We start from the raw sequence: 25,764 nt of genomic DNA, 5'->3' as shown, positions 1-25,764 counted from the left end.
ACTAAGTATGGGTACACGATGTTTAAGTCTCAACATTAGTTTAAAGTTGTATAGCATGCAAGAATGAGAATGAAGATGTAGTGTAGGCTAGGATGCAGGAAGGAAGTACCGTGCGCATGGACTAAGATTGGGATACATGACTTGGTCAATTAAAATTATGCATCAGGAAGTGGTTGATAGGAAGAGTAAGATGAAAGTACTGTCTTAACTATAAGGTGAATCATGAAGGTTCACTTTAAGGGATAAGACCTCAAAGTAGAACATTGAGTTTGGAAAAGGTGACCCAAGTGCTTCCTAGAAAGAGAAAATGTGATAAGGAAGATATAGAAGATCGGGATAGAATGAGAGTATGTCTAAGTGAAGTGTAGTTTGTGTTTTCTAGTTTAGTTGCTTATGCACTAAATGGAGAATGATGTTGAGGTTGTGTATGCATGTAAGTTGCCATCTGACATGCATATAAATGGACTTCATGAAATGAGTATGGCATGGAGTCTAGGTAAATATTATGTTTATACTGTTCTAGAGTTTTCTAAAAATATATGAAATGGAAATGAAATATTTTTCCTTTATAATGCTTTTCGAAATGACATTAAAAACATTTTACGAAAGTGTGTTAAATATAATGTTTAAAGGTATATGTATGTAATGGCCTTCCTAGGCAACCCCTTTTTATGCATGCCCAAAGTATTAAGTGTATGCATGTGAATGAATGGTATATGTAGTACGTATTGTGTGTATTTTCATGAAATGAATGTGACCCCCCTAACTCCCACGTACAAAAACATGGAAATCGAGGCGTCAGAATGATGACAACACAGGTTACACATCCCAACGACAAGTACTAAGTGTGTGCATATGCAATACTTGTAAGACAAAAGATGCAACGGATAAGTTAAAGTCAATCAACTAAGTAGTAGAATTGTTAAATACAATTCACTTAAATACAAACGTTTCAAAAAGTAATATAGTTATCCAATAAAAAAATATGATAAACCAAAATACAATAAGCAAAAAGGGGAAATAAATCCCAACACTCGAGATAGTGATCCCCGATCACTCCTCTGGCAAAGCCGCATCCTCAAGCTCTGCATCTACATCTGCATCAAAATCTATGATACCAAGAAATCGTACCGTAGGTAACTAATAGACCAAACAATCCAATAGATAAAAATACATTCATGCAACAACAATATGCATGTACATGATGACAGATGCATGAGACCCCCAAAAACCATTTTTCCCGAAAATGAATATTTTTTCCAACGCATGCCAAAATCCTATTTTAGCCCAAAAACATATCTAGTCTATTAAAACATCCGTCATTTTCCTAGAAAATAGCCCAACATAAAATCCACCATTTTTTCAACAAATGGTCCACATATTTCCATTAATCAAATCTCGCCATTTTTCCAAAAAATGGCTCACATATCCAATTTAAACTGTATGCACCATGATCTCCCCTAGGGACCATCCACACACCCTAACTCCCTTCGCCACACCACTGATAAAAACCATGCGTGTGACTTCGTAACAAGCGATGTCCAATTCCATGCCCAGGGCTTTCATGGCCAAGCATCCTCTAACCCCCTCCAGCAGAGGGGCCACAGAGTTAGGATGAGAGCGTTACCATACCGTCCGACCTCGTTGTCGCTTGGCGACAACCCAAGAGATATCACTCAGTATATTATGCTCCCAAGTGACTAAATGAGCTCCACCAAGATAATACCCAATCTCAGCTTGGGGTCATGATATGCACGCACCCAAAAACCATTTTACACATGAAAACCCAATTTTCATTTCCAACACATGAACATGCATGCAATTATGCAAAAACCTAGTTTTCATTTTACAAACATGAACATGCATACACCATGCAATGTATATGACAAGACACAAAAATATCCAACAACCAACAAATCCTAACATCAACTAATCGCACAAACAACTCCGTTCTCCAATCCAACCGACCCCCGACTCTTCGGACTCAATGTCCAGCAAAACCAACTAGATCACAAAGATTTGTTAATGCAAAATATATTTAAATATGAAAAGATTCTTTGAAAAATACTTACAGTGTTAAAAAGGTAATTAATATGAAAGATCAAGCACCCGAACACTCGTTTTAACACCAAAAGTGAACCCAAAAATAAAATCACCAAAATTATAGTTTTGGGATGGAAAATGGTTTCAAAAATAAGTAAATTTTGAAGTGATATTTTTGGAATAAAGGGCTGATTAACTTAAATAAAATTAGAATATGGTAGTTGGAAAATGAAGCTTACGACAGGCACCAAAAATCCACAAGAACCCAAAATGAACCCCACAATTTGGGATCAAGACAGGGGCATGGGTTTGAGGCTAAAATGGATCACGGCCAAACCAAAACAAATGGAGTTGCAAGGGGTTTTCACAAGCTTGAACATGAAATAACCAAGGGAGAAATTAAGGAAGAGAAATGGCACTGGAGGCTCACAGCAAGAACAAAATCAACAAGAAACACAAGAAGCAACCCACGATTAAGGCCAAAAATAGGGGCACGACAAGGGCAACAACAAAGAAATGGAAGGACCAAACAAATGAAAATACAATAGGATTAAAACACAAACATGAGATACGAAATTTACTAAGGAAAAATAAAAGAGAAACCAAGCTTGAAGATCTCATGTTTGGACCTGCAAATGGAGATAAAAACGGATGAAAAATAAAACATGAGAGTAGAAGAAAGTTGCGGTTTTACAGCAAAGAGAACCGAAAAATTTGTAGAGGTTGAAATGGAACCTTTACTAGCCAAAAATGGAGGGATGAGTGGTGGTATTCGCTGGCTTGCAAAGGGAAGAATCAAAAATAAAAATGGAGAGGAAGAAGGAGCAAGTGGTGCACGGCACAACAAAGAAGAAATGGAAATAAATGGAGAAGAAGAAAAGAAGCAGCAATCCACGCTACAACCAGCTAAACAAGAGAGAAGAAATAAACTAAAACATGAAGAAAAAGAAGAAGGAGTAAGAGGAGGCGCATGGGAGAAAGGAGGAGGAGAAGAAAAGAAGAGATGAAGAAGTCCCAAGGGCTGGAGCCAAAATGCACAGCAAAGAAGGGTGAGAAGCAAAGGGGCTGGGCTGAAAACAAGCCCACGGGCTGGGCTGGGGACTGAATGGGCTAGGCCCAAAAACAAAGGAAAACCCCACTAAAACAAAGCCCAATCGAAAAATAAAGGTCTAAGAAAGGAAAAATGCACAATAAAAATAAAGTAAAGACAAATAAAAAACACTACAACTAAATATTAATAAAATAAAATGATTAAACCCAAAAACAAATAATTTAAAGTAAAGAGCAATTTAAATACTAAACAATAATTAATATCAGGAAAGCATATCAAAATAAATTTCACAACTTAGAAATCGTAAAATAATCCAACGATTAACATACACGTAAAAATAGGATATCACATGTGAGGCTTATGTCTTATGCTTTAACTGATGCGAAGAAAGTGTTTTAAATGTCCCTATAAACTAATGCTTTAAGGATGCCATGAACTCATGTTTTAAATGATGCCTTGAAAAATGATATTTACGCTCATGCTTTTAACTGATGTTTTTGAATAAAAGGACTGAAAAAATGAAAAAGAAATGAATGAAAGAAAAGACTAAATGAATGAATGCTTAATATATGAAAATTCGTAACGGTCATATGAATGAATAATGATACCAGATGAATGGGCAGATTACAATGTCGGATAAGTAGTACTGCTAGTGCACCCAGAGTTGCCCCCTAACTAAAAGGGATTCCCAACATGTGGCCACTAGAGGAATCCAGATCCAAAAGAAGACCACTAACCCTAACACACGAGACATAACAGTGTGTACCGGTCAAAAGAAAGTGATAAAAAAATGTATGTGTGCTCTGACTCTTTAAGAAATGAACGCACAAGGTGTGGGAAAATGTTTTACGAAAGAAAAGCATTTTTAAGAAAAAGCCCACCTCGTAATATTTTAAATGAATGTATGTTTTATGTATTGTATGTATGGAATGATGACTGCATGAAACTATAGTTTTACTGTATGAAGTAATGCTTACCGACTCATTCACTCATTTTAATTTTTATGTATGTCCCTCCCCCAAGAACAAAATGAGGAGAAAGTATCAAGACGGACATGGCCCAAAGGAGAAGAGCACGGAAGCCTAAGCATGTAGTTTAAGGATGAGAGCCTTTTTATTTAACTTTATATTTTTCTGTCGTAATTCTCTTTAATTTAAGAAGCATGCTTTATTTTTAACTTAGTCTTTTGTATCCTAAGTAAGAAAGGAAAAAGTTTTAAAATAAATTTTAATTCCCGTCTCTTTCTTAAAATTATTTTCTAAAATTCCAACCACAAGGACATGGGCATTAGATTTCATTTGCTCAATTTCTTAACACGCAACATCTAAATCTTTAGTAAGATTATTCACTCCCAAACTCGATGCCGTGAAAGATGAACTGACATGCTTGAAAGAAAGTCCAAACCCTCTAACCAAACCAAACTTGGTCACAATGACCTAGGTAAATATGTTGATGCCACTAGAAGGCGATTATTCATAAATAGACTACAAATCAATCATTTTCTCCTACAGAATTTCAAAAACTACAATCAGTAAAATAAATCGTAGAAAAACCTGCATAACAAATGATATCTAAAATGACGTAATGTTTTGAAAACTGAATTGAACTTGCGTGATTGTGACGCTGCCAACTCCCACATACGGACACATGAAAATCGAGACGTCAGAATGATGACAACACAGGTCACTAATCCCAATAACATCATAAAATCAAAATACATAATTTAAAGACAGAGAAAATAATTTCCAAATAATAGCTAAGAGCACCAGTCAATCCTCCAGTGGAACCGCCTCCTCGGACCTAGCCTCCTCATCTTCTGCATCAAAATCTACTGTACCAAAGACGGTACCGCAAGTAAATAACAATCCAAGTAACCCACAAGATATAAATACATTAAAACCTCAATAATATGCATGAACAGGATGTCATATGCATAAGATCCAAAAATGATCTTTTCCCAAAAATAAACATTTTTCCAACACATGCCAAAAATCCCATTTTTGGCCCAAACATTTCCATTAAAACACTTCCTCGCCATTATCCCAGATAATGGCTCAAATAGAGAAATCCATCATTTTCTCATAAAATGGTCCACAAAAATCCACTTATAAAAATCCTGCCATTTTCCTAGAAAATGGCCCACAAATATCCTTTAAAATGTATCCTCGCCATTTTCTGGGAAAATGGCCCATTAACCAATATCAAAACCAATTTCCAATTTTTATTTGTATGCACCATGATCTCCCCTAAGGATCATCCTCACACTCTGGCTCCTATGTCACACCACAGGTAACGACCACGCATGTGACATCTACAAGAGTGATACCCAGTTCCGTGCCCAACGCGTACCATGACCAGGCATCCTCTAGTCTCCGCCAGCCGAGGGACCACGGAGTTAGCGCGATAGTGTTACAGTATCATCCGAGCCTATTGTCGCCCAGCAACAACCCAGAAGATGACACTCAGTATTTTCTGCTCCCGAGTGACCAAAGGAGTTCCACCGAAATAATGCTCAATCTCGGCTTGGGGGTCGTGATACACATGCACCCAAAAATCCATTAACACTTAAAAACCCGGTTTTCAATTTCCAACACATGTATATGCATGCACCATGCAATGCAAATGAGGCACAAAATGCCCAACAATCCAAATCATCCAAAACATAAATAACTCCATTCTCAAATCCATCCAATCCTCGACTCCTCGGACTATATCTAGCACAACCAACCAATCACAAATTATTGTTAAAGTAAAAATATATTTAAATCTTAAATAAAGTTTGGAAAATACTTACAGTGCTATAAAATATTTTTCGAATGATCATGGAGGTGCAAAAAGTTGCAGCAAGACAACGTAACAGTGCAAAATGCACTGTGGTCGTGGGTACTGAAATTTCCAACGTGCCCCTGTAATCCACAAAATTGTCTACCAATTTCCTTGAACAAATAAGTTAGATCTCAATTATCAAAATTATGAAACGAATCAAATACTTTAACATAAATAATCAACTTTGTAAGCCACAACGATTGGTTACGCAGGGAAACCCTTTAAAAAACTCTTTAAAGGTAAAACCCTACGAGACAACCAAACCCAGGAAAGTCAATTTTATTATTTGAAGAACAATTACAAGCAATCATTATTACAAAATCTTTACAATTCGACTCTCTTACTTACCTAAACAAACGACCCATATGTCTTCTACTGCAATAGAAGTCAGAACCTCTGGTGATCTTCAAATGTTGACTTCCATTCTGGAACTCCAAAGGCTAAAATCCAATCGATGATACTTCACACTCAAAGCACAATCATACTCAAGAAGATATGAAAAACCCCATGAAATTCTCAAGTGAATTTTCTCTCATAAATGCTCAGAATATACTTTCTAAAATTCGTAGCTCAAAGTCCTTGCAGAGATACAAAACCGAATCCCTTTAAATGGAAAGTCTGTAAAGAGTTCCAATCACAGTAGGATTCGGCTGACAGGTAGAGACAGTCGTGAGAACATTTCCTAACGGGTTGCTGGCATTTCTCGATAACTCTTTACTGTAGTTTCTTATCTGTGTTCAGCTTTGGGTCTTGATAATTGCAGACTCTTATGGATTCGAAATTCATGTAGCTGACTTATCTAAACAACCTTATAAACTTCTAGATAAACTCAATGTTGTTAAAGATAAATTCATCTCTTATTTTACATTTATCCAAATTTAATCAAATAATGATAAGATAAACCTTATCATTTAGTCATCTAATTCTCGCCAATTTCTGCCTTTACAGGTACCAAAACACCCAAATTTGAATGGAGACAAATGAAAACTATGGAAAGCTAGGGTAGGGCTTAGAGGTATTGATAAATCTAATAGTAGTGGTGGTTGGCCATGGGTGGTAAAGAAAATGGTGGTTGAAAGCCAAAAAGCTAGGCCAAATCAGAGATGGAGATTGTGAGGTTTCAAAGGTGGAGGATCGGGGCTGAGGAAATGTGGGTTAGGTAGCTGGGAGATCGGTGGTGAAGTGGTGAAAAGATGGTGGCTTGTGGTGGTGTGACAGGCTATGGGGTGAGTCACCGGCAAGGTGGGCGGTGACGCCAGACTCCGGTGGACGACGGCGTGTTGGGAGGAGAGAACGCATGGAGAGAAAAACAAGGGAGAGGGTCGAGCGGCTGGAAGGTAGGGGAGGAAGAAGACGGGAAAAAAAAAAGGAAAAAGAGGAAAAGAAAAAAGAAGGGAAAGAAAATGAGATCCAATCTTTTCAACTCGGGTCTCAAAACTGATCCACAAAAAAAAAAAAAGATTTTAAAACGGCAAACTTAAATAAAATAATTTAAACACAGTGACTTAGTAAAATAAAATAAGAAAATCCAACAATAAACAAATTTAAAATAAAGAGCACAATAAAATAAATAAAAACCAAATAAAAATACTACAACTCAATATTAATAAAATAAAATAGTTAAAACCCAACAATAAAATAATTCAAGCTAGAGAGTAATTTAAATGCGAAATAATTATTAATATCAATAAAAATACATTATTTAAATCTCACAACTTAAAAAAATCATAAAATAATACAACGAGAAACACGTTTAAGTTAAAGTAAAAGAATCGCTAATTATAATAATTTAAATAATCCTTTAATAAAACACACTTAAATATGGGATATCACAATGATTCTCTCAAGCTACAAGATCAACCTACTCACAGTTGGCTTCAATATGGGTCGTTGCATACACATGAATAAGTAAGAAATTTTCAGGATAGTTGTATTTCTAATGAAGCCACATTAGCAAAATCATATTAATACTAAATTAAAAAAAATCATAAAAAGATATAATACTAATTACCATTTATGACCTTGTACGTGCGCAATGGTGGATTGTCAAATCTGATCCATTATGTGCATTATTTCAAACATAGATTGAAATTCATTTCTTCTTATTTTTCTGACCGTCGCGATCGTGCTATAGTGAAATCACGTGTTCTATCTGGATCAACATCTCTTTCTATATTTGTTCTTGCGCTTTAATGCGTATTCTTTCCTTTTACTCTTTTTACTTCTCTAGCAAACATGTTTTCAACTCTGACTGTCGAGACAAGAAACTTCCAACTCTTTTTTTTTTTTTTTTTTTGAAATGATTCCTCAGTAATTCATTAATGAATTTCTCTTCTATACAGCTTGTCCGATTCTAGCTCCTTCACAATGAAGGCTGGCATATCTTCTATCCAAACTTTCTGTTCTAACAAGCTTAAAGCATTCCTAGCTAAAAAGTGTGTGCTACTATATTGTTTTCTCTGTATGTAAATTGCAGTTTCCAATCTCTATTCTATTTAAAAAGAAACTTTACATCTTCAATCACAGAACCAATGCATGACATTTCCTCTTCTTCCCTATTAACTGCCATAATAACAGTTTTTGCATCCCCTTCAAATATAGCCTGCTTGATGTTAAGATCAATGCATAATTCTAGAGCTTTACGCAGAGCTAAGCACTCTGCCACCATGGGGTCTTCCACATGACTCTGTTGATCGCATACAGCCACCATCGGGTCTCCCTCTTCATCCCTTATAACTATGCCAACTCCCATTTTTTCATTTTTTGTTACTAAGGCAGCATCCCAGTTCACTTTTACAAAACCACCCACTGGTTTTTCCCATTTCTGATTCTCTCTAGCAGGCCTTTGGACTTGTTTTTCCAAAGCTTGAGGGACCTGGGCATTCTGGTATTCTAATAAAGCTTCCTTTGTTGACCTTATTACTCCTTTAGGACATAGTATCTTTTTTTCAAAAATAAAGGTATTTCTATGCAACCACACTCTTCTGAGTATCATAGCTACCTCCTCCATTTGGTTCTTATTCAAATTCTGCATCATTCTTTCCCATAACCCCATAAAGTCTTCTTCTTTTCTGCTCCACTTATGAACAATACTTTCTGGTTCAACCCATATGTCATTTGCAGCAAGGCAGGTCCAAAGCACGTGCATTATAGTTTCATTCTCTGCATTGCACACTGGACATGACCTTTCTTCCACTATCTTCCTTTTTAAACAGGTTTCCCTTAGTAGGAAGAAGATCATTTCCAGCCTTCCATAAGAATAGCTTTGTAACATTGGGCACTGTTAAATCCCACATGTACTTCCATCTTTCATCCGTATAGTCCCTCAAGGAGCTTTCACCCTTTTCCCTCTTCCTTCTTTCCAGTTGTAAGTAGTATGCACTGCCCACTGAGAACACTCCCTTCTTTGTAGGTCCCCAATATATTTTGTCTTTTGCCATCCCTCTACTTAGTGGAATTCTCAAGATCTGTTCAGCTTCCTCTTGCTTAAAGATGGCTCGGATTTTATTCTCATTCCATTCCCTCCTTGGCTTGTCAATGAGTTCTTCAACTTTAGCATCTGCCTGCAAAACAGAAACTGGCGACTGTATAGAGAAAGATGAGGGAGAAGACAGCCATTTAGTGCCCCATACATTTATCTTACTGCCATCCCCCACTCTCCACCTTAAACCTTCTTCTACAAGGCTTATAGCATCCCATACACTTTTCCAAATGAGGGAAGGTTTAGAACTCAGTTTAGCTTCCAAGAAACTGGAGTGCTTGTAATATTTCTTTTTATAAATCACACTAGCTAAAGAGGATAGACACTTTAAAAGCCTCCAACCTTGCTTTGCTAGAAGAGCCAAATTAAAAGACTCCAAGTCCTTAAATCCCAACCCTCCTTTCCTTTTGTGCTCTCCCAACTTCTCCCATTTCCTCCAATGTATGCATTTATCTGCCTGCTGCTTGCCCCACCAGAACCTCGAGAAAAGCATGTTTATCTCATAGCATAGCTTTCTTGGGAGTTTGAAAACTGACATAGTATAGGTGGGTATTGCTTGTAAAACAGCCTTGATCAATATTTTTTTCCTAGCTTGGGACAAGAAATTGTTCTTCCAACTTGTAATCCTCTGCCATATTCTTTCTTTTAAAACTCTGAAAGTGTTGAAGCTGGATCTACCTACCATAGTTGGAAGGCCCAAATATTTCTCATAACTACCACAAGTTACAGCCAACCCTGCTTCAACTATCCTCTTTTTATCTCCTTCCCTTATATTACTACTAAAGAACACAGAGGTTTTTTCTTTATTCGGAAACTGCCCAGAGGCTTTTTCATATTTTTTCAACACTTCTTGCAGTCTATTCCACTCTTCTATCTTGGCTCTTCCAAAAAGAATACAGTCATCAGCAAATAATAAGTGGTTTATACTCGTACCCCCTCTAGCTACTTGCACTCCTCTTGTCAGCTTTTGATCTTCATAAGAATTCAAGAGGGTACTCAATCCTTCAGCACAAAGGATAAAGAGGTAGGGTGACAGAGGGTCCCCCTGCCTCAAACCCCTTTTAGGCCAGAACTTAAGCCCAGGACATCCATTTATCAGTACAGAAAATGAAAATGATTTTACACAGCTCATAATTAGTTTCACCCAATCCTTATGAAAGCCTAGCTTAGTCATAACAGCCTCCAAGAAAAGCCACTCTACCCTATCATAAGCTTTTGACATATTTAATTTTAAAGCCATACTCCCTTCCCTCCCTTTCTTTCTCAACTTCATAGAGTGCAACACCTCATAAGCCACCATTATATTATCATTTATCAACCTTCTTGGCAGGAAGGCACTTTGTGTTGGGGAAATAATGACTGAAATGACTTTTTTAAGCCTATTTGAAATAGTTTTAGAAACTATTTTATACATGACATTACATAGGCATATAGGTCTGTACTCACTAGCTTTTTTTGGTTCTTTGCACTTGGGAATTAGGGCTATGTGTGTATGGTTAAGGGCAGGTTCCATGGGATTCCCATTTAAAAAAGGCAGAGCAGAAGAACAAACCTCCTCGGATACCAACTCCCAATGGTTTTGATAGAAGCATGGTCCAAAGCCATCTGGACCAGGAGCCTTTAGTGGTGCCATTTGCTGCAATGCTTGCTCCACCTCCACTCTAGAATAGCTCTTCATAAGCTTATCATTCATCTCGGGAGTCACCCTTGCTACCAAACTTCCCAAACATGCTTCAATATCTTCTTCACTTGGGTTTGTAGATTGGAACAAATGCTCAAAATATGCCCTGAAATTCTCTTCAATTTTTTGATGCCCCTCCCACTTCCTGTTATCATCATCATAGACACTCTTAATGACATTTCTTTTCCTTCTTTGATTGGCACATGCATGGAAATATTTAGTGTTTCTATCTCCATGCCTATACCAATTTCATTTAGCTCTTTGTTTCCATCTAATGTTCTCTTTCTCCAATAACAGGTTCAGCTCCTTCTTTACTTGCCTTATCTCTTCAATGTTACAACTACTCTCCTCTTTTTGTAAGCTTTGTAAAATTTTTGCTTTTTCTTCTATCTCCTTGTTCCCCCCATCCTCTTTATTTTACTCCATCTGAGTAGAGCAGCCCCACTTCTTTTCAATAATTCCACTACTGAATTAGACCTCGAACTTTCGAAATCTTTCTTCTTCCATACCTCTTGTAGAACCTCCTTACAGTCCTCCTCAAGAGCCCAGTAAGCCTCATATTTGAAGCTTCTCTTCCTCCCCTACCTTCTATTTTCTGGTTTTATCATGTGCATCAGCAGGGGCTTATGGTCTAAAGTCCTGGTTTTCAATACCTCAACCCATGTTTCTTTATAATTCTGAATCCAAGTATGGTTTGCAATTGCCCTGTCCAATCTGTCCTTTGTGAAAGATTCATCCCATGAGAATTACTCCATGTGTATTTATGACCTTTCCACCCAAGATCATGCAAATTACCTTCCTGTAAGACTTCCCTAAACATCACCATTTGACTTTCTGACCTTGCTTTTCCCCCCCATTTTTCATCATTTGTAAGGATCTCATTGAAATCCTCCACTATGCACCAACCAATGCCACTTGGAGGCTTGAAAGACTTCAACAAATTCCAACTCTCTTTTCTTCTTGCAGTTTCAGGACGTCCATAAAAACAGGTTAGTAACCAACCTTTTTCTTCCTCCTCCTCCACCCAAACATTTATGTGCCTTTGAGAGTAATTAACAACTTCCACTCTCACTTGAGCATTCCATAACAGTACCAAACCCCCTCCTTTTCCCACTGCTTCTACCACAAAACAGCCTTCACTATTTAATCTCTTTTTTAGGTTTTCAAAAATTTTTCTTATAGACTTAGTTTCCATAATGAACACTAAGCTGAGTTTATTCTTCTCTGCCATATTGCAGAGATCTTGAACTGTCTGAGGGTTCCCCAACCCTCGACAGTTCCAACTTAGGAGTTTCATAATGCTTGGCGGGGCTGAGAAACAGCCACCGCCAACATGTTTGAGTTTTCCTCCTCTCCCTCCTCACTACCCCATTTCCCCTTCTTTTTAGTGCCCGTATCCTCTCCTGCCCCACCTCCTTCACAGCTTCTTTTTTTCTGCATTTCACCTGAAAAAACAGCCTCACACTTCTTTCCTTTTGCCCTGGCCTTTCTTTTCCATCCTCCCTTCTTTACTTGTTGATTTTCTATCTCATTACTCCCACCCCCTCCTACCTTACCCCCTTTCACTATCACCTCATTTTTTCCATAATTTTCTATCCCTCTCAAGATATTTCTGCCATAGAACCTGCCTTATCCCCGACCCCTTCCCCCTCAGTAATCTTATTCCCTTCTTCCATAATTTTTTCTACCCTCTCTTCTTGACTTCTAAATATCTCATTATTGACCCTCTCCCCATCTTCTACTCCTACCCCTCCTTTCTCACTCTCATTCTTCTTCTTGCTGTTAAAATTCTCCACCCCTTTTTGATTCATATTTTCTTCCTCCTTCCTCCACCAACTCCCATCCTCCCTTCTCCAAAAACCTCCACTATAACCCCTGGTTCTGTTTAGTTGCTTAGCCCGCAACCATGAGCCATATTGATCAGCTTCACCCTCCCCCTAAACATTATCTCCATAACAGCCCTCCTCTCCGTGTACTATGCAACCACAAGAGAAACAGATCTTTGGTAGTTTCTTGTAGGTAAAAGGAATCCAGTAACTAGATCCTTTGACCTTAATTGTTCTCCCTCTTGCAATTGGTTTGTTTAAATCCAAATGCAACTGTACTCTAATGTAGTTCCTCCAACCACTTCCATCCTCCTGCACCTCCATATCTTCAACCTTACCCACGGAGGCCCCTATATGTTCAGCTCGGCTTTTTGTCATACATGACAGAGGCAAGTCATGCATCCTCGGCCAAAAACTCTCAAATTCGAATTTCACTCGATTTAAAGGAGTATATCCTTCAAATTCCTTAAGAGCTAGCAAGTGGTTGTCAAACAACCAAGGCCTGCCAGCCCACACCCTCTCCTTATTAGCAATGGTCTCAAACATTAGAACGAAAACATTAGACTTTACCTCTGCTAACTTCACGGCTTTGCTCAGTCTCCAGATCTTTGCTAAAGTGGCTTCTAGCACCTCCTTACTAATCAATCTTGGTGAACATAGCTTTCCCAGCAGGCTTTGCTGTTCTTTGTAGACTAGCTCAGTCGAGGGATCATCCGCAAGCTCTATGTCGACTATCTCCTCTTCTCTCAATCTGAGACACTTCCATTTCTCCTCCAGTGACTCCATTCTCCCTCTACAGATTAGAAACTCACTCTTTCCTCACGATAACTTCCTCTCTGTCGTAGCTTTCTATCCTCCCTCCGCCCCTAAACCACCGTAGCTCTGAGCTGAATTCCCCCACCTCGCCTGGTTCCACCAGAAAAACTCTCTCTCCTTCGCCCTGTAACAACCTGGAAGGCCGTTATAACCACCCTCACGTGCCTATCGCACCCTTCCCACACCACCTCTTCTTTTCGAGAGAAAAGAAAGAGAGGAGATTGTGTCCTAACTTACTATAGATTCCTGTGAAAGATAATAAAACTTAAGATCATAGTTGTTTAAGAAACTTCCAACTCTTGTTGTATTGCCTTCATTTGCTAATATATTGGCACATAATATCCAAATCTTTGGTAAGATTATTCACTCATGAACTCGATGTCGTGGCGGATGAACTAACACACTTGAAAAAATGTTTGAGCCCACTCAACAAACCACACTTGGTCCTGAGGACCTAGGTAAATATGTCGATTTCACTGGAAGACGATTCTCTAGAATTAGACTGTAACTTAATCATTTTCTCCTACAAGAATTACAAAAACTACAATCAATAAAAAAAAAATAGTAGAAAAACCTACAGAACAAATAATATCTATAATGATATAATGTTTTAAAAACTAATTTTAACTTACATAATTCTCTTTGGCTATAGGATCAACGCAGTCATAGTTAGCATCAAAACGAGTAGTAGCATATACATGATACATGAATGAGGGATAAATTTTCATGATCCTTTCGTTTCTAATTAAACCACATTAGCAAGGTCATATTAGCAATTAATTAAAGAAAATCATAAATATATATAATAACTAACTACCAATTTCTCTACAAGATATTAGAATCACCTTGAACCTGCGCGATGGTAAATTATCAAATATGATTTATTATGTGCAGTGATATAATTTAAGTGTTGTTTGACAAGAAAAAAAAGTAATTATAGATACAATTGTGAAGTTTAAATTCTTTTTTAAAAATAATAAAATTCACTATTTTCAAAAAAAATATTTCTTTTATATAAATCTTATATTTATTAATTTTAAAAAAATATATATATACAATACTTACGCATACTACTACCGGTATATATCATTATGGTAAAATAAATTTAACTTAGGGCCAATTATTGGGCGTCGGATGTCGGCCCATTTACAACGTCAAACTACATTAACATATGTTCGTAGTCACCACTTACTGGTTCCTTTCCTTCTGCTTTCTCGTATTGTCTTGAACAGGAAGAAACCCCACTAGGACAACAGGGTTAAAGGAGGAGAAGAAGGAGAGAGTGGGCGAACGGACGCCGTAGGAAAAGGATGTTTCGGAATCAGTATGACACGGATGTGACGACATGGAGCCCGGCTGGGCGGCTGTTCCAGGTGGAGTACGCGATGGAGGCAGTGAAGCAAGGGTCGGCGGCCATTGGGCTCCGATCCAAGACCCACGTCGTCCTGGCCTGCGTCAACAAGGCTAACTCCGAGCTCTCCTCTCACCAGAAGAAGATCTTCAAGGTCGACGACCACATCGGCGTCGCCATTGCTGGACTCACCGCAGACGGCCGTGTCCTCTCCCGCTACATGCGATCCGAGTGCATTAATCACAGTTTCACCTACGAGTCGCCCCTCCCGGTGGGTCGTCTCGTTGTTCAGCTCGCGGATAAGGCCCAGGTCCGTTACAAAACAAAGCCCTAACCCTATCAGTTCTGAATTGTTACTTGAGGTGATTGGGAATGTTGCTTATTTTGATTCCGGTGAGTTCGGGGAGTTGGGTTTGTTGGATCTTGGGGGGTTTAGGGTTTTAGTCTTTGTTAATGGTTTTCCGATTTATGGTGGAAATAAGGAAATGAAAGGATAGGAAGATTTTGAGTTCGTTTGTATCATTTTTTTTTTTTTTCATATTTTTTTGCCTCTAGAAACCTTAAAAGACGGCTCCTTTAACTGTGAGTTTTGGCTGTTCTTGGGCATAATACAATGTTAAATCTTTACAGTCGATGAATAATTGGAGTACACATATTAGGGTTTTGGATTTATGTTAGTAGTGGAAGTTTTGATGGAAGGTAGGCGCTGATCTCTTTTGGTTTGTTAGCTGCCTTGGTATTTAACTGCATCTTAGGTTTGGTGGAGATGCGTACTTTGTCTATACTGTCAGAGCCTACATCAAGCATGGAATTCACCAGTCTGAATGTGTTTTGTATGTTTCGCAAACTGTGTAGCTGTTACCTCCGAGTAATATTCTACTCTAATCAAAGGAGGTCGGCAGGTAATATTTGTTAGATAATGATTTAGCCGTTTCCAAGAAACTTTTACAACTGCTTTTAATTAAAGACTTGGTGATATGGTCATCCAAACATGTATGTTTTTCGTAGAATTTATTGACTTCTAGTATTTGAGCATTTTGCTTAGTTAATTCTGAGAGCCAGAGTCAGCTTTATCTAAACCACAACCTTCCCCCAGAATGTTGGGAATGAGCCTACATTGGTAAGTGTGGTGAGTTCTGTTGGCAGTGTGAATTTCCCCAGGCTGGCTGGTTTTTGTTTGTTGCTATAACTTCTCTTAGTTATGTATTTAGGTTCACCATTCTATAGACTGGTGAACTCACAGTTTCCGCAAGGCAAAACCCATTTTATGTTTATTAAGTCACTAGAGATCCTATAAGCTGAAATGTTTTAGGAAAAATGAGAATATATTACAAAAGTTCCACCTTGTTACGGTTCTTTTTTCCCCCTCCAGCTCCATGTGATCTTAGTAGCTTCTTTAAGTTATTTGTTTTAAATGGAGTTGACGAGGCTAAATTTTATATATTGAGAGAGAGAGAGAGAGAAAAGAAGTCTTGACATGCTGGGGGCATTCAGAAAGTATGATTATAGTTCAACTATGGTTTCTTTGCGAAGTGGTACATATAATGACCATGGAGTGGACACTTTCTTGGGATCTGGACGTCGGGTAGAGGAATGAGGTTCAGGCTTGTGCTATATTTAGTTGGGTAGATGAAAACCATGTTGAAATTCCTCTTAAGTAGGTTTGAAATTCCTATAACTTCATCTCATTCCCTCGATTCATTTGCAGAAGTTCCTGTATTTTTCTCTCTTTTCTATTAAATTTCAGGGGTACACCATTTTATTTTGTTTTGAAGTTGGGAAATGCATTTGTATACATTAAAGAATCACGCGATCATATGTGCATATGTGCTATCTTTTTCTTAGTGTTTGCCGTGGGTTTGGTATGCATGCCTTGTCTCATTTCTTTTTTTTTTTTTTTTTCTGGAAGTTAGTTACTTTTGTTGCACATATTATATGTTCATATGCACTATCTTTTTTATTAGTAACTGAAATATTTCATATGGGCACATGCTATTAGTATCAGTATTTGAATCAGCTGTTATGTGGTTATGCCATATGTTCTAAGGGCTCTCTCTCTCTCTCTCTCTCTCTCTCTCTCTCTCTCTCTCTCTCTCTCTCTCTCTCTCTCCACACACATACACGAACCTGCATACATGTGAGGACACACACCTAATCAAAAAATAAAAAAGTGAGGACACACACCTATCTACATAGAGTTATCGTTTAGCTGCATCTTAAGACAAACTCTCCTTCAATCATGATATACATATTTCTGCATTCTATACAAGAAAAGGTTTCTGAAATGTTTGTTCATATCTTTTTATAATTTATTGGGCTCTAGAGTTGAAAATGGTTTTGGTGTATTCACAATCTTTTTTTTTTTTTTTTTTTTTTTGATGAGTGAGTAGTAACAATCATATGAGTGGCTTTGAACTAATGGGAGCTTTCAGTGCACATATTTTCTTGTCCCCAATGAATGTATTGTTGAAGGTGATTCTTTGCCCTGTGATTTGCCCCTGGGTGTCCAAGTTATCTTCATGTGTATGTTATCGAACTTGGTGAAATGAGTTGGAAGGTTCTGGAGACTCTTTTTAATGTGATCTTAGAAAAATCTTGTCAACATTTGAAGAGAGAGGCTTTAGTTACAAAGGGATTTCATAAAAGTAAATTTATAAATTGACGTGGCTTGATATGATACGTCAAATTGTAAAGCTATTTCTGTTATAAGTAGATTTAATGTATTATCTTAAGCCACATCAGTTTGTGAGTTTACTTATGTGAAATCTTTTTGTAGTTGTAGTACTTCTCTATTTTTCTTCGCTTATTTTTAGAGAGAGATATTTCAGTTTGTTTGGGGTTTGGAACTTAGACTTAGGGGTTATCTTTTGTTGCCAACTGCGCTTAATGTTCTGTTTAGTCTCTGGAATCCACCACAGTTAAGTAAAACCACTTTTGATTTTATTTTTTGCTGGAAAACTGATCTTGTTGGGGTCTATACATTTGTTTACCTGAAAGGTTAGCTATTTATTCTTTTAATCATATTGACCGTGTGTCTGTGGGTTATATCTTAAGAAAAAGAAATTACTGTTCTATGCTTGCAGCAAGAGAAGCTATTTCCTTATTTTGAGTTACAACATCCTTTTGGATGGCAGGTCTGCACACAACGCTCATGGAAGCGACCCTTTGGTGTTGGTCTGCTGGTAGGCGGCTTGGATGAATCTGGAGCTCACCTTTATTACAACTGCCCAAGTGGTAACTACTTTGAGTACCAAGCCTTTGCTATTGGGTCCCGTTCACAAGCTGCCAAAACATACTTGGAACGCAGATTTGAAAACTTTGTGGACTCTTCCCGGGAAGATCTGATCAGAGATGCACTTATTGCAACGAGGGAAACTTTGCAGGGAGAGAAGCTCAGAAGCTCCATATGCACAGTTGCTGTGCTGGGAGTTGGAGAACCATTCCAAATATTGGATCAGGAAACTGTACAACAATTGATAGATAAATTTGAGCTTGTAGGCGAGGAGGAGACTCCTGCTGCTGAGCCAGATGCTGCTGCTGCTGACGAGGGTGGTGCAGCAGAACAGGGTGGAGGTACTGAGCCGGGTCCTGCAGCTGAACCGGCTCCAATGGATATTTGAGGATGCGATCATGCGAGAACGAGCTATCTCCTCTCTTCTGTCTTCAGATGAGGTTTTCTGGCATGTTTATCAAAAATTATCTTTCCCTCATCAGTGCAAACATTTTAATGCTAGCCCCTGGTGGAACATACATTTTAATGCTAGCATCATCGTTACAGTTATACCTCAGACAGCATGAATTTGTGATGACATTCAACCGGGTTATATTTTGCTACTGTTTGTGTTATGGGATGCTGCTAAGCTCTTTGCGGGGTGCTGTGCATGTGCAAGAGGCCTTCTCTCATATGTTTTTCTTTTATTTTGATGCATTTGGGCAGCACAATACCTCTTTTGCTACACAGGAAGTTAGTATATTGGTTCGTTCCATGACAGTAGTTTACTAGTTTCTGCTCGTCGCAATGGAAACACAATTCCGATATCGAGCCTCATTAGTGCGCATTTTTCCAGGAATATCAGATTTTTAAAAAAGAAAAATTTTAATTTTTGTTCAGTTTAAAATTTGTGGAACACTATAGGGTTGGCGTGTCTCAGCTGACCCTTCAAAATGAGAGAGAGAGAGAGAGAGAGAGAGAGAGAGAGAGAGAGAGAGATGTATAAAAAATAATAAAGTTGAAGAAAGGACTTGGCTTTATGGGGACAATTTTTATTTAACTTATTTTATATAATTATTATAATTTTTTCCGATTTTTACATAATATATAATAGACAATTTAATTTTTTTAAATTTTAAAATAATAATAATATTAAAAAATAATATTTTAATAATATTTTATTTAATTTTTAACTATCATCTTAACTCACTATCCAAACCTTGTGTTCAAATGATAAAGAATATATAGTGATAACTTTTAAAATCCGAAACTATCTATCACTTAATTACATGAGCTTTCAAATTGTTTTAAGTTAGATCATTACACAAGTGGTCCTTTAATTTATAAAGGACTTGCACGAACTTGAATAGTTGAGACTTTTATAAATCATTACTCTTTTGAGTAGTCATGGGAAGTAATCAACTATTAAAAGGCAAGATAAGTAGTGCTATTATCTTACCACATTAAGTGATGTCAATAAAAATTTGTGCTTACAGAAATAATTTTAAATGCATGAAATTTGTCATTTTGTGATCAGATAAGAATATCACATTATTTCAAAAAACAATTCATACAGTTGTAAAGTATACAAGTCATGTACAGTCTTTGAAAAAAGTAAGTAAATAATAAATCCTATTCTTTTTTCATAGAAAGTGTATGAGTCTTACACACCGTAAGATTGTATCTGGCATTGCTACATTATTTATACACTAAGTCCTAATAATTCTCCTAAGACACTCACCGACTAGCTTGATCAAAATTATTTTCCCCAACACATACTCAAGAAAAGACTGAGGGGAAAAAAAGTCTGGGTTGGGATTGATAGATTGGTTTGTATACCTAAACTTAAACTATCTCATTTCATATAATCATTACAATTTTCACAAATTTTTACAAAAAATATAATAAACAATTTAACTTTTCAAATTCCAAAACAAAACTAATATTAAAAAATTATATTATAATATATTGTATTCAATTTTAAATAAAACATCTCATCTCATGTGAATTATGTAATCAAACGACGAAATGTTGATCGGCACAGCAGCCATTCCCCAACTCAAATGAGACGACAATCCAAGATTTTAAAAGCCTTGACAAAAGATGACGTTGAATTATTAGTGGGGAGAAAATAGTCTTGAAAGGCTAACTTGAGCCAGCCCCAAAATGCAACAACGTACGGCTCCCTCTCAAAAATAGTAACAATGGGGAGAACCACTACCATGATTCATGGAGATTGTTTATGTCTATCGAGTACGGGCAGTGAATTGATATGCATCTGCTTGAACATCCATTGCCAATTCTCTGGGGTCGTCTCGCCTCCAAGAGAGCGGATGACGGATCCACCACTGCATGAACCAACTTTACAGCATTCCTCCAGAGATAACCCTTTTACCAATCCGTATAAAAATCCACTTGCAAATAGGTCGCCTGCTCCAGTGGCATCAATTGCCTTGGTTTCCCCGATGGCTGGAACCCGGACAACCTGACATTGCAAAAATAAATACTGTTCAAAATTATGGAATATCCATATGCAGCTCTCATGGTGTGGACAGCACAGAAGAATAACTCACATAGACATAAGGGGATGTTTGGAGAACAAGATGAGATAAAAATTTTGTGAATAGTAGTTAAATGGTTTGTGAATAGTAGTTAAATTGTTTGAGTTATAATATTTTATTGGGTTTTGAAAAATGAAAGAAAAAAAGTTGAATACAAATATTATAAAGTTTAAATATTATTAGAATATAATTTTTAATATTATATTTGTCTTGAGGTTTGAAAGAGTTGAATTGTTTTTTGTGTTCTTTTTGGAAGTTTGGAAAAGTTGTAAGGATTAGGTAATGATTTAATGAAAAAGTTGAGTATTTGAAATTAAAAAGTATTTGTATTTAAGTGATGTTTGGGAATGAGATGAAATGAAAACCTCTTCCAAACAACTCTTAGAGTTTGTCCATTATCCCTTACATTAAAAATTTAGGGCACATTTTTTATTATTATTTGGTGAATTTGATAGACATTTGGAGCTTGGACAAGCTTTTTTGAGGAGACACCCTTTATCATTAAAATTTTCAACTGCCCTCCAGCATATGAAGGATAACAAGAATAAAAAGGAAAGTATACGAGGTTCTCAATAAGTTAATAACTATATAATTGTCCATTTCTGAGGGAGGGAAATGTCTGAAGAAAACCAGGCTAAGGGTTTCTAAGGAAAGTAAGCTTTACAGTTCACACGTCTAGAGACCATTACATGCTGCTAGAATGACAAAGCTAAGGGCTTATATAAAGAGTAAGCTTTATGGTGCACACGTCTAGAGATGAATATGCTTTTAGAATAAAAACGACAATTTTTCTACAGCATTCATGTCCTCAAGTACTGCAGTCTCTCACTAACCTCTTTTCCATGCTTAGCAATGCATCCATTAGGGCCCAATGTTACAACAGCCCATTGGCAGTGTTTGGCCAGAAATTCAAGCGCAATCTCAGGATCAGCATTTTCTTTACCCCTAAAAAGATTGTAGGAGAAGTTTACACCAACAGATAACTGTACACAAGTTTTACAAGAATAATGAAATACATAACAACTGAAGAGTATGATAAAGCGATTCCAGTCACCTTAGCAGTTCTTTTGCTTCATCCTCATTGGCGAAACAGAGGTCTATATTTCCTGACTCCAGTAACTCTAGAAGAGGTAATTTAAAGTTCCGAACCATCTGTTCAAATGTAAAGACTGCATAAGACATTATATTTGATCCTGAGATTTTTGGCAAAGAAAAACAAAATAAGAGAAGGCAGTAATGGGAGTGCTATTGGTTGAGGAGAGAAGAAATCAGAGTGAATACTACCGCATGCATAATATCATTTTTGAGAAATGAAGGTTTTCAATTCCATGCTGAAAATGGTTCCATGCAATAGGTATCCGTTATATTAAATGATTTTCAACTACCCTTTCTGCCGAAGCAGTGTCCTGTCATAAAAACTCTACCAAAATGTCGAAACTTGTAAATTTTTTAAGTAAAAATTCTTATTAATAATGCGAAAGGCACAACCCAAAGTACACAGGTCAAAATTTATAACTTGAATGTTGAAAACAGAGAAGATCACTGACATGAACCAAACTAAAATAAAATGGAAATATATGTGCAATGTACCTCAAAACTGGCCAAATCAAGGGACACGTAAAGACCCTCTTGTTTGGCAATCTTTATAGCTTCCCAAATAACCTCTAAATTGAATACTGCATATCTCAAAGACAACCACTGAAGAAAAAAAGTTCTTGGTCAATTAAGTCCATAGAAAGCATCAACATAACACCAAGACATTATCTTGCAGAAGCTACCGGATGAGAAAAACCAAACAGATCTAGTTTCTGGCATGAAGGACATGTTATTCATTAAGATTTCATTTTATACATGAAACTCTATTATCTTTAGTGTATGATACACACAAAATCTGCATTAGAAATTTGATTTAACTTGTCAAAGACCAACAACAACAATAACAATAATAATAACATGAAACTAAGAATTTGGGAAAGCTCACAAATGAAAGGCAAAAAAGTTCCAATGGCAGATTTGATTCACAAATTTTATTCTAAGGAGAGATGCTGAACCTTAGAGCCTTTGAAATCCTCTCTAGTCAAGTCATCCGCCTGAAATAGAATAAATAATGAAAGCAAGTCCTACTAATCAGTCCTTGAGATTCAGAGAAACCCTTATTCTAATAAGAATACACACCATGATACATTCATACAGAGAAATATAAAGAAGCATTCAAGTGAATGCTCATAGCTTATCTCATTATGAAGCCGAAGTTGATCCTCAAAATTGGTAAAGAACGTAGCTTCAAAACTGCATAAAAACTGATACAGACCTGGATTATGTATATAGACATGTAAAGAAGCAGGGCACCTGAACTTTCACAGCATTGGAGAGACAAGGCCGCATGGTACGGGTGCCCAATTCATCAATCAGGCAAACACACTGGCAGACAATACAGATAGTAAATGTTTCAGCACCAAACACAAGTTCAAAAAAAAAAAAATTTGGAAACAATGAACTTCAGATTATGTAACATGAAGCTCACCTGACCAGTGCGTCCTTTCTTCATCCTCAATCTAGAGAGGTTCACTCCATTAGAGGTCATGTTGCGCACAAATAACTGACCTTGCTCATCATCCCCATAGGCCCCAATTATTCCACTGGAGATCCCAAAACCTGCACTTAGTTCCCGCATTGTATTTGCGATACTGCCCCCAGCCATTGTCTTCGTGGAAAACGGATCATCAGGGGATGCGAGGATATGGGTTCTCAACTCACTCACCATGAGCTCAAGCTCTTCAATTGCTACCTAAACGGTCCATAAACAGTACGTACATAAGAAAATCTCAGTTGCACCAGCAACAAGAAGTTACCCAACTTATGTTATAAAAATGCGCATAGTGTGGAGGGGAAGAAACAGAAAACATAACGCGTTTAGCAGACATAATAACAAAGAGAAACTGAAAAAACATAAAAAGCACAATAAGTACAAAAATCCACAAACAAAAAGGCAATGAGAGTAGTCCAATGTGAATTGCACTTGACCCATATATCACAACAAATTTTTCGGGTCATTCAGAGTCTGCATTGTTAGAGAGCATGAAATTCACTGAAGAGAAGCTCTTGGACGAACTTAAAAATTGGACTCCAAAAGAATTCAATGTAATTTGACAATAACAAAAGCAGATAAATTTAACATGGGAAACTAGCATAGAGCGAGGAAGCATAGAAGGCCCAAAATCTAGCAAAGTGAGGCGAACAAATAAAAATGGCCCCATAAGACTAGAGAGAGAGAGAGAGAGTGTGTACAGGAATAGAGCCACCGCGATCACCGGGGATTTTATGTAGAAAGGACCAGTCGACTCGGGCCACATGATCGACAAGGGCCGCCGGTTGGAGACCCAGGATGAGAGGAGCGTCAGCGTCAGCCTCTACGTTCACCTTTACCTCGCCATCCCGATTGTCATAGCTGTAGTTGTTGCTGCTAGGGAAGGGCTCTGCCTCTGCTCCCATTTTTTCCAACCGATAGCCCACCTCCACACCCTTTGCCGGCCACACTCTCATACAAACCCCGCCACCTTTATAGTCTATACGGAGACGCTCACCCCTCAAACTATAAAATGCTAAGAATAATGGTAGCTTCATATCCACGAAACAGAATAATGTAGCTTCATGTCCACGAACCATTCTTCTACTACCTTTTTTCAATAATCAAGGACGTTAAAAAAATACTTAAAAAACTCATAAAAATATAAAAAATTTAAATACATTATAATAGTAAAGAGATTGTAAGAGAGTAATAAGTATATTATCATCCAAATGGTAATACTTGACGGCGTTTTGATTCTCCAGAGATTTTATCCGAAATTAAGTGCGTAACTGTAAGGGTGATAATTTATGTTTAGGGATCAAGTTATGAATATTTAATTATATGGGTCAATCCAAATTTAACTCATTAAGCTAAACACATCAAATTTCCAAATCCTAACTTAACTCATTTAGATAATGGGTCATGTTGTGTTATCTGTTTTGACCTATTTAATAATTAATTAGAAATATGTTAGCACGAGGCGATTCATTTATACTCGTTTATTTCATATAAATATGTTGAATTAAAACGCATAACTCATTTAATCTGATTAACATAATTTTACATAAACGTTAAATTTTATATTTATTAATAACCATAATATCTTAAAAAATATATATTAATATTTTTCAAATTTTAACATATAATAAAACTAATATTACAAACCTTACAATAACAAATATGAGCATAGATCTAAAATTAAAATACTAACAACAAAAATAATAAAAATATAAGCATACTGAAAAATATCAATATTACAACTTAATAGTAATAAAATTTTAATTTTAAAATAAATTATAAATTGGTTGATTTTGTATTAAGCAGGTTGGCCCGTTATTAACCTCTTTATGATTCGTGTCTTAACAAGTCAAACCAGTTTTGACCCAAACATGTTAACGCTAAATCCAAACTCACTAATTTCTTGTTATGTTCGTATTAAATTTATTAGTCATGTCACATATTACTACCCATTTGCATAAGTGCAACATATATAGAGATGTCAACAAAGTTTTTCTCCACATAAAACAAAGTTGCGTTTTAGGATTGAATGAAAGATTATCGATAACTATGATAAAGTATCTATTTTGTATGTTAAAACATGTTTTTTTTTTTTTTTAAGAAAAGTTATTTTATTAAAAAGAGAATTGTTATAGTCACAAAGAGATTTTATCAAAATAAATCAACATAGTTTCATATTATATATAAGATTTACTTTATAATAAAAATATATTTACAATCCAAAGTATCATATTAAGTTACATCAATTTGTAAATTTTTTTTATAAATTTTTTTTTAACTAAAATATTTCTCTTTGCTTCTTCCATGCTCATGCTCAAACTACGGACGTC

General features: G+C 36.8%; 3 protein-coding genes across 3 annotated transcripts; 1 reads left to right on the top strand and 2 right to left on the bottom strand.

Annotated features, from left to right (window-relative positions):
• Window positions 1–1,053: 1,053 nt before the first annotated feature.
• LOC122298816 lies at window positions 1,054–9,068 on the bottom strand. The gene is made up of 2 exons (XM_043108668.1): window positions 8,433–9,068; window positions 1,054–1,140 (listed from the first exon to the last, which is right to left on the bottom strand). Exons 1-2 carry the CDS (start codon window positions 9,066–9,068, stop codon window positions 1,054–1,056), a joined length of 723 nt encoding a protein of 240 aa, XP_042964602.1.
• A 5,833-nt stretch (window positions 9,069–14,901) lies between these two features.
• Window positions 14,902–18,909, top strand: LOC122299414 (proteasome subunit alpha type-1-A-like). The gene is made up of 2 exons (XM_043109678.1): window positions 14,902–15,385; window positions 18,210–18,909. Exons 1-2 carry the CDS (start codon window positions 15,035–15,037, stop codon window positions 18,693–18,695), a joined length of 837 nt encoding a protein of 278 aa, XP_042965612.1. The 5' UTR covers window positions 14,902–15,034; the 3' UTR covers window positions 18,696–18,909.
• A 1,303-nt stretch (window positions 18,910–20,212) lies between these two features.
• Window positions 20,213–24,515, bottom strand: LOC122298543 (uncharacterized sugar kinase YdjH-like). Its single transcript, XM_043108346.1, has 8 exons — window positions 24,136–24,515; window positions 23,372–23,635; window positions 23,197–23,268; window positions 22,899–22,937; window positions 22,438–22,545; window positions 21,902–21,999; window positions 21,681–21,792; window positions 20,213–20,771 (listed from the first exon to the last, which is right to left on the bottom strand). The coding sequence occupies exons 1-8, from the start codon at window positions 24,511–24,513 to the stop codon at window positions 20,514–20,516; spliced, it is 1,329 nt and encodes a 442-aa protein (XP_042964280.1). The 5' UTR covers window positions 24,514–24,515; the 3' UTR covers window positions 20,213–20,513.
• Between the last annotated feature and the right edge of the window lie 1,249 nt (window positions 24,516–25,764).

This window comes from Carya illinoinensis, chromosome 16, assembly GCF_018687715.1.
Source record: "Carya illinoinensis cultivar Pawnee chromosome 16, C.illinoinensisPawnee_v1, whole genome shotgun sequence".
NCBI lineage: Eukaryota > Viridiplantae > Streptophyta > Magnoliopsida > Fagales > Juglandaceae > Carya > Carya illinoinensis.
This window is presented reverse-complemented; position numbering and strand designations above follow the sequence as displayed.

What these genes read in the sequence shown, in the direction of transcription:
- LOC122298816 (XM_043108668.1), bottom strand. Translation starts at nt 9,068, where the DNA reads ATGCACGTGCTTTGGACCTGCCTTGCTGCAAATGACATATGGGTTGAA. An exon ending in TTGGTTCTGTGATTGAAGAT is followed by an intron (nt 1,141 to 8,432) that starts GTAAAGTTTCTT and finishes TTGGTCTATTAG; the next exon opens with TTACCTACGGTACGATTTCT.
- LOC122299414 (XM_043109678.1), top strand. Translation starts at nt 15,035, where the DNA reads ATGTTTCGGAATCAGTATGACACGGATGTGACGACATGGAGCCCGGCT. An exon ending in AGCTCGCGGATAAGGCCCAG is followed by an intron (nt 15,386 to 18,209) that starts GTCCGTTACAAA and finishes TTTGGATGGCAG; the next exon opens with GTCTGCACACAACGCTCATG.
- LOC122298543 (XM_043108346.1), bottom strand. Translation starts at nt 24,513, where the DNA reads ATGGTTCGTGGACATGAAGCTACATTATTCTGTTTCGTGGATATGAAG. An exon ending in ATCGCGGTGGCTCTATTCCT is followed by an intron (nt 23,636 to 24,135) that starts GTACACACTCTC and finishes TGGACCGTTTAG; the next exon opens with GTAGCAATTGAAGAGCTTGA. An exon ending in TTGCTAAGCATGGAAAAGAG is followed by an intron (nt 20,772 to 21,680) that starts GTTAGTGAGAGA and finishes TTGCAATGTCAG; the next exon opens with GTTGTCCGGGTTCCAGCCAT.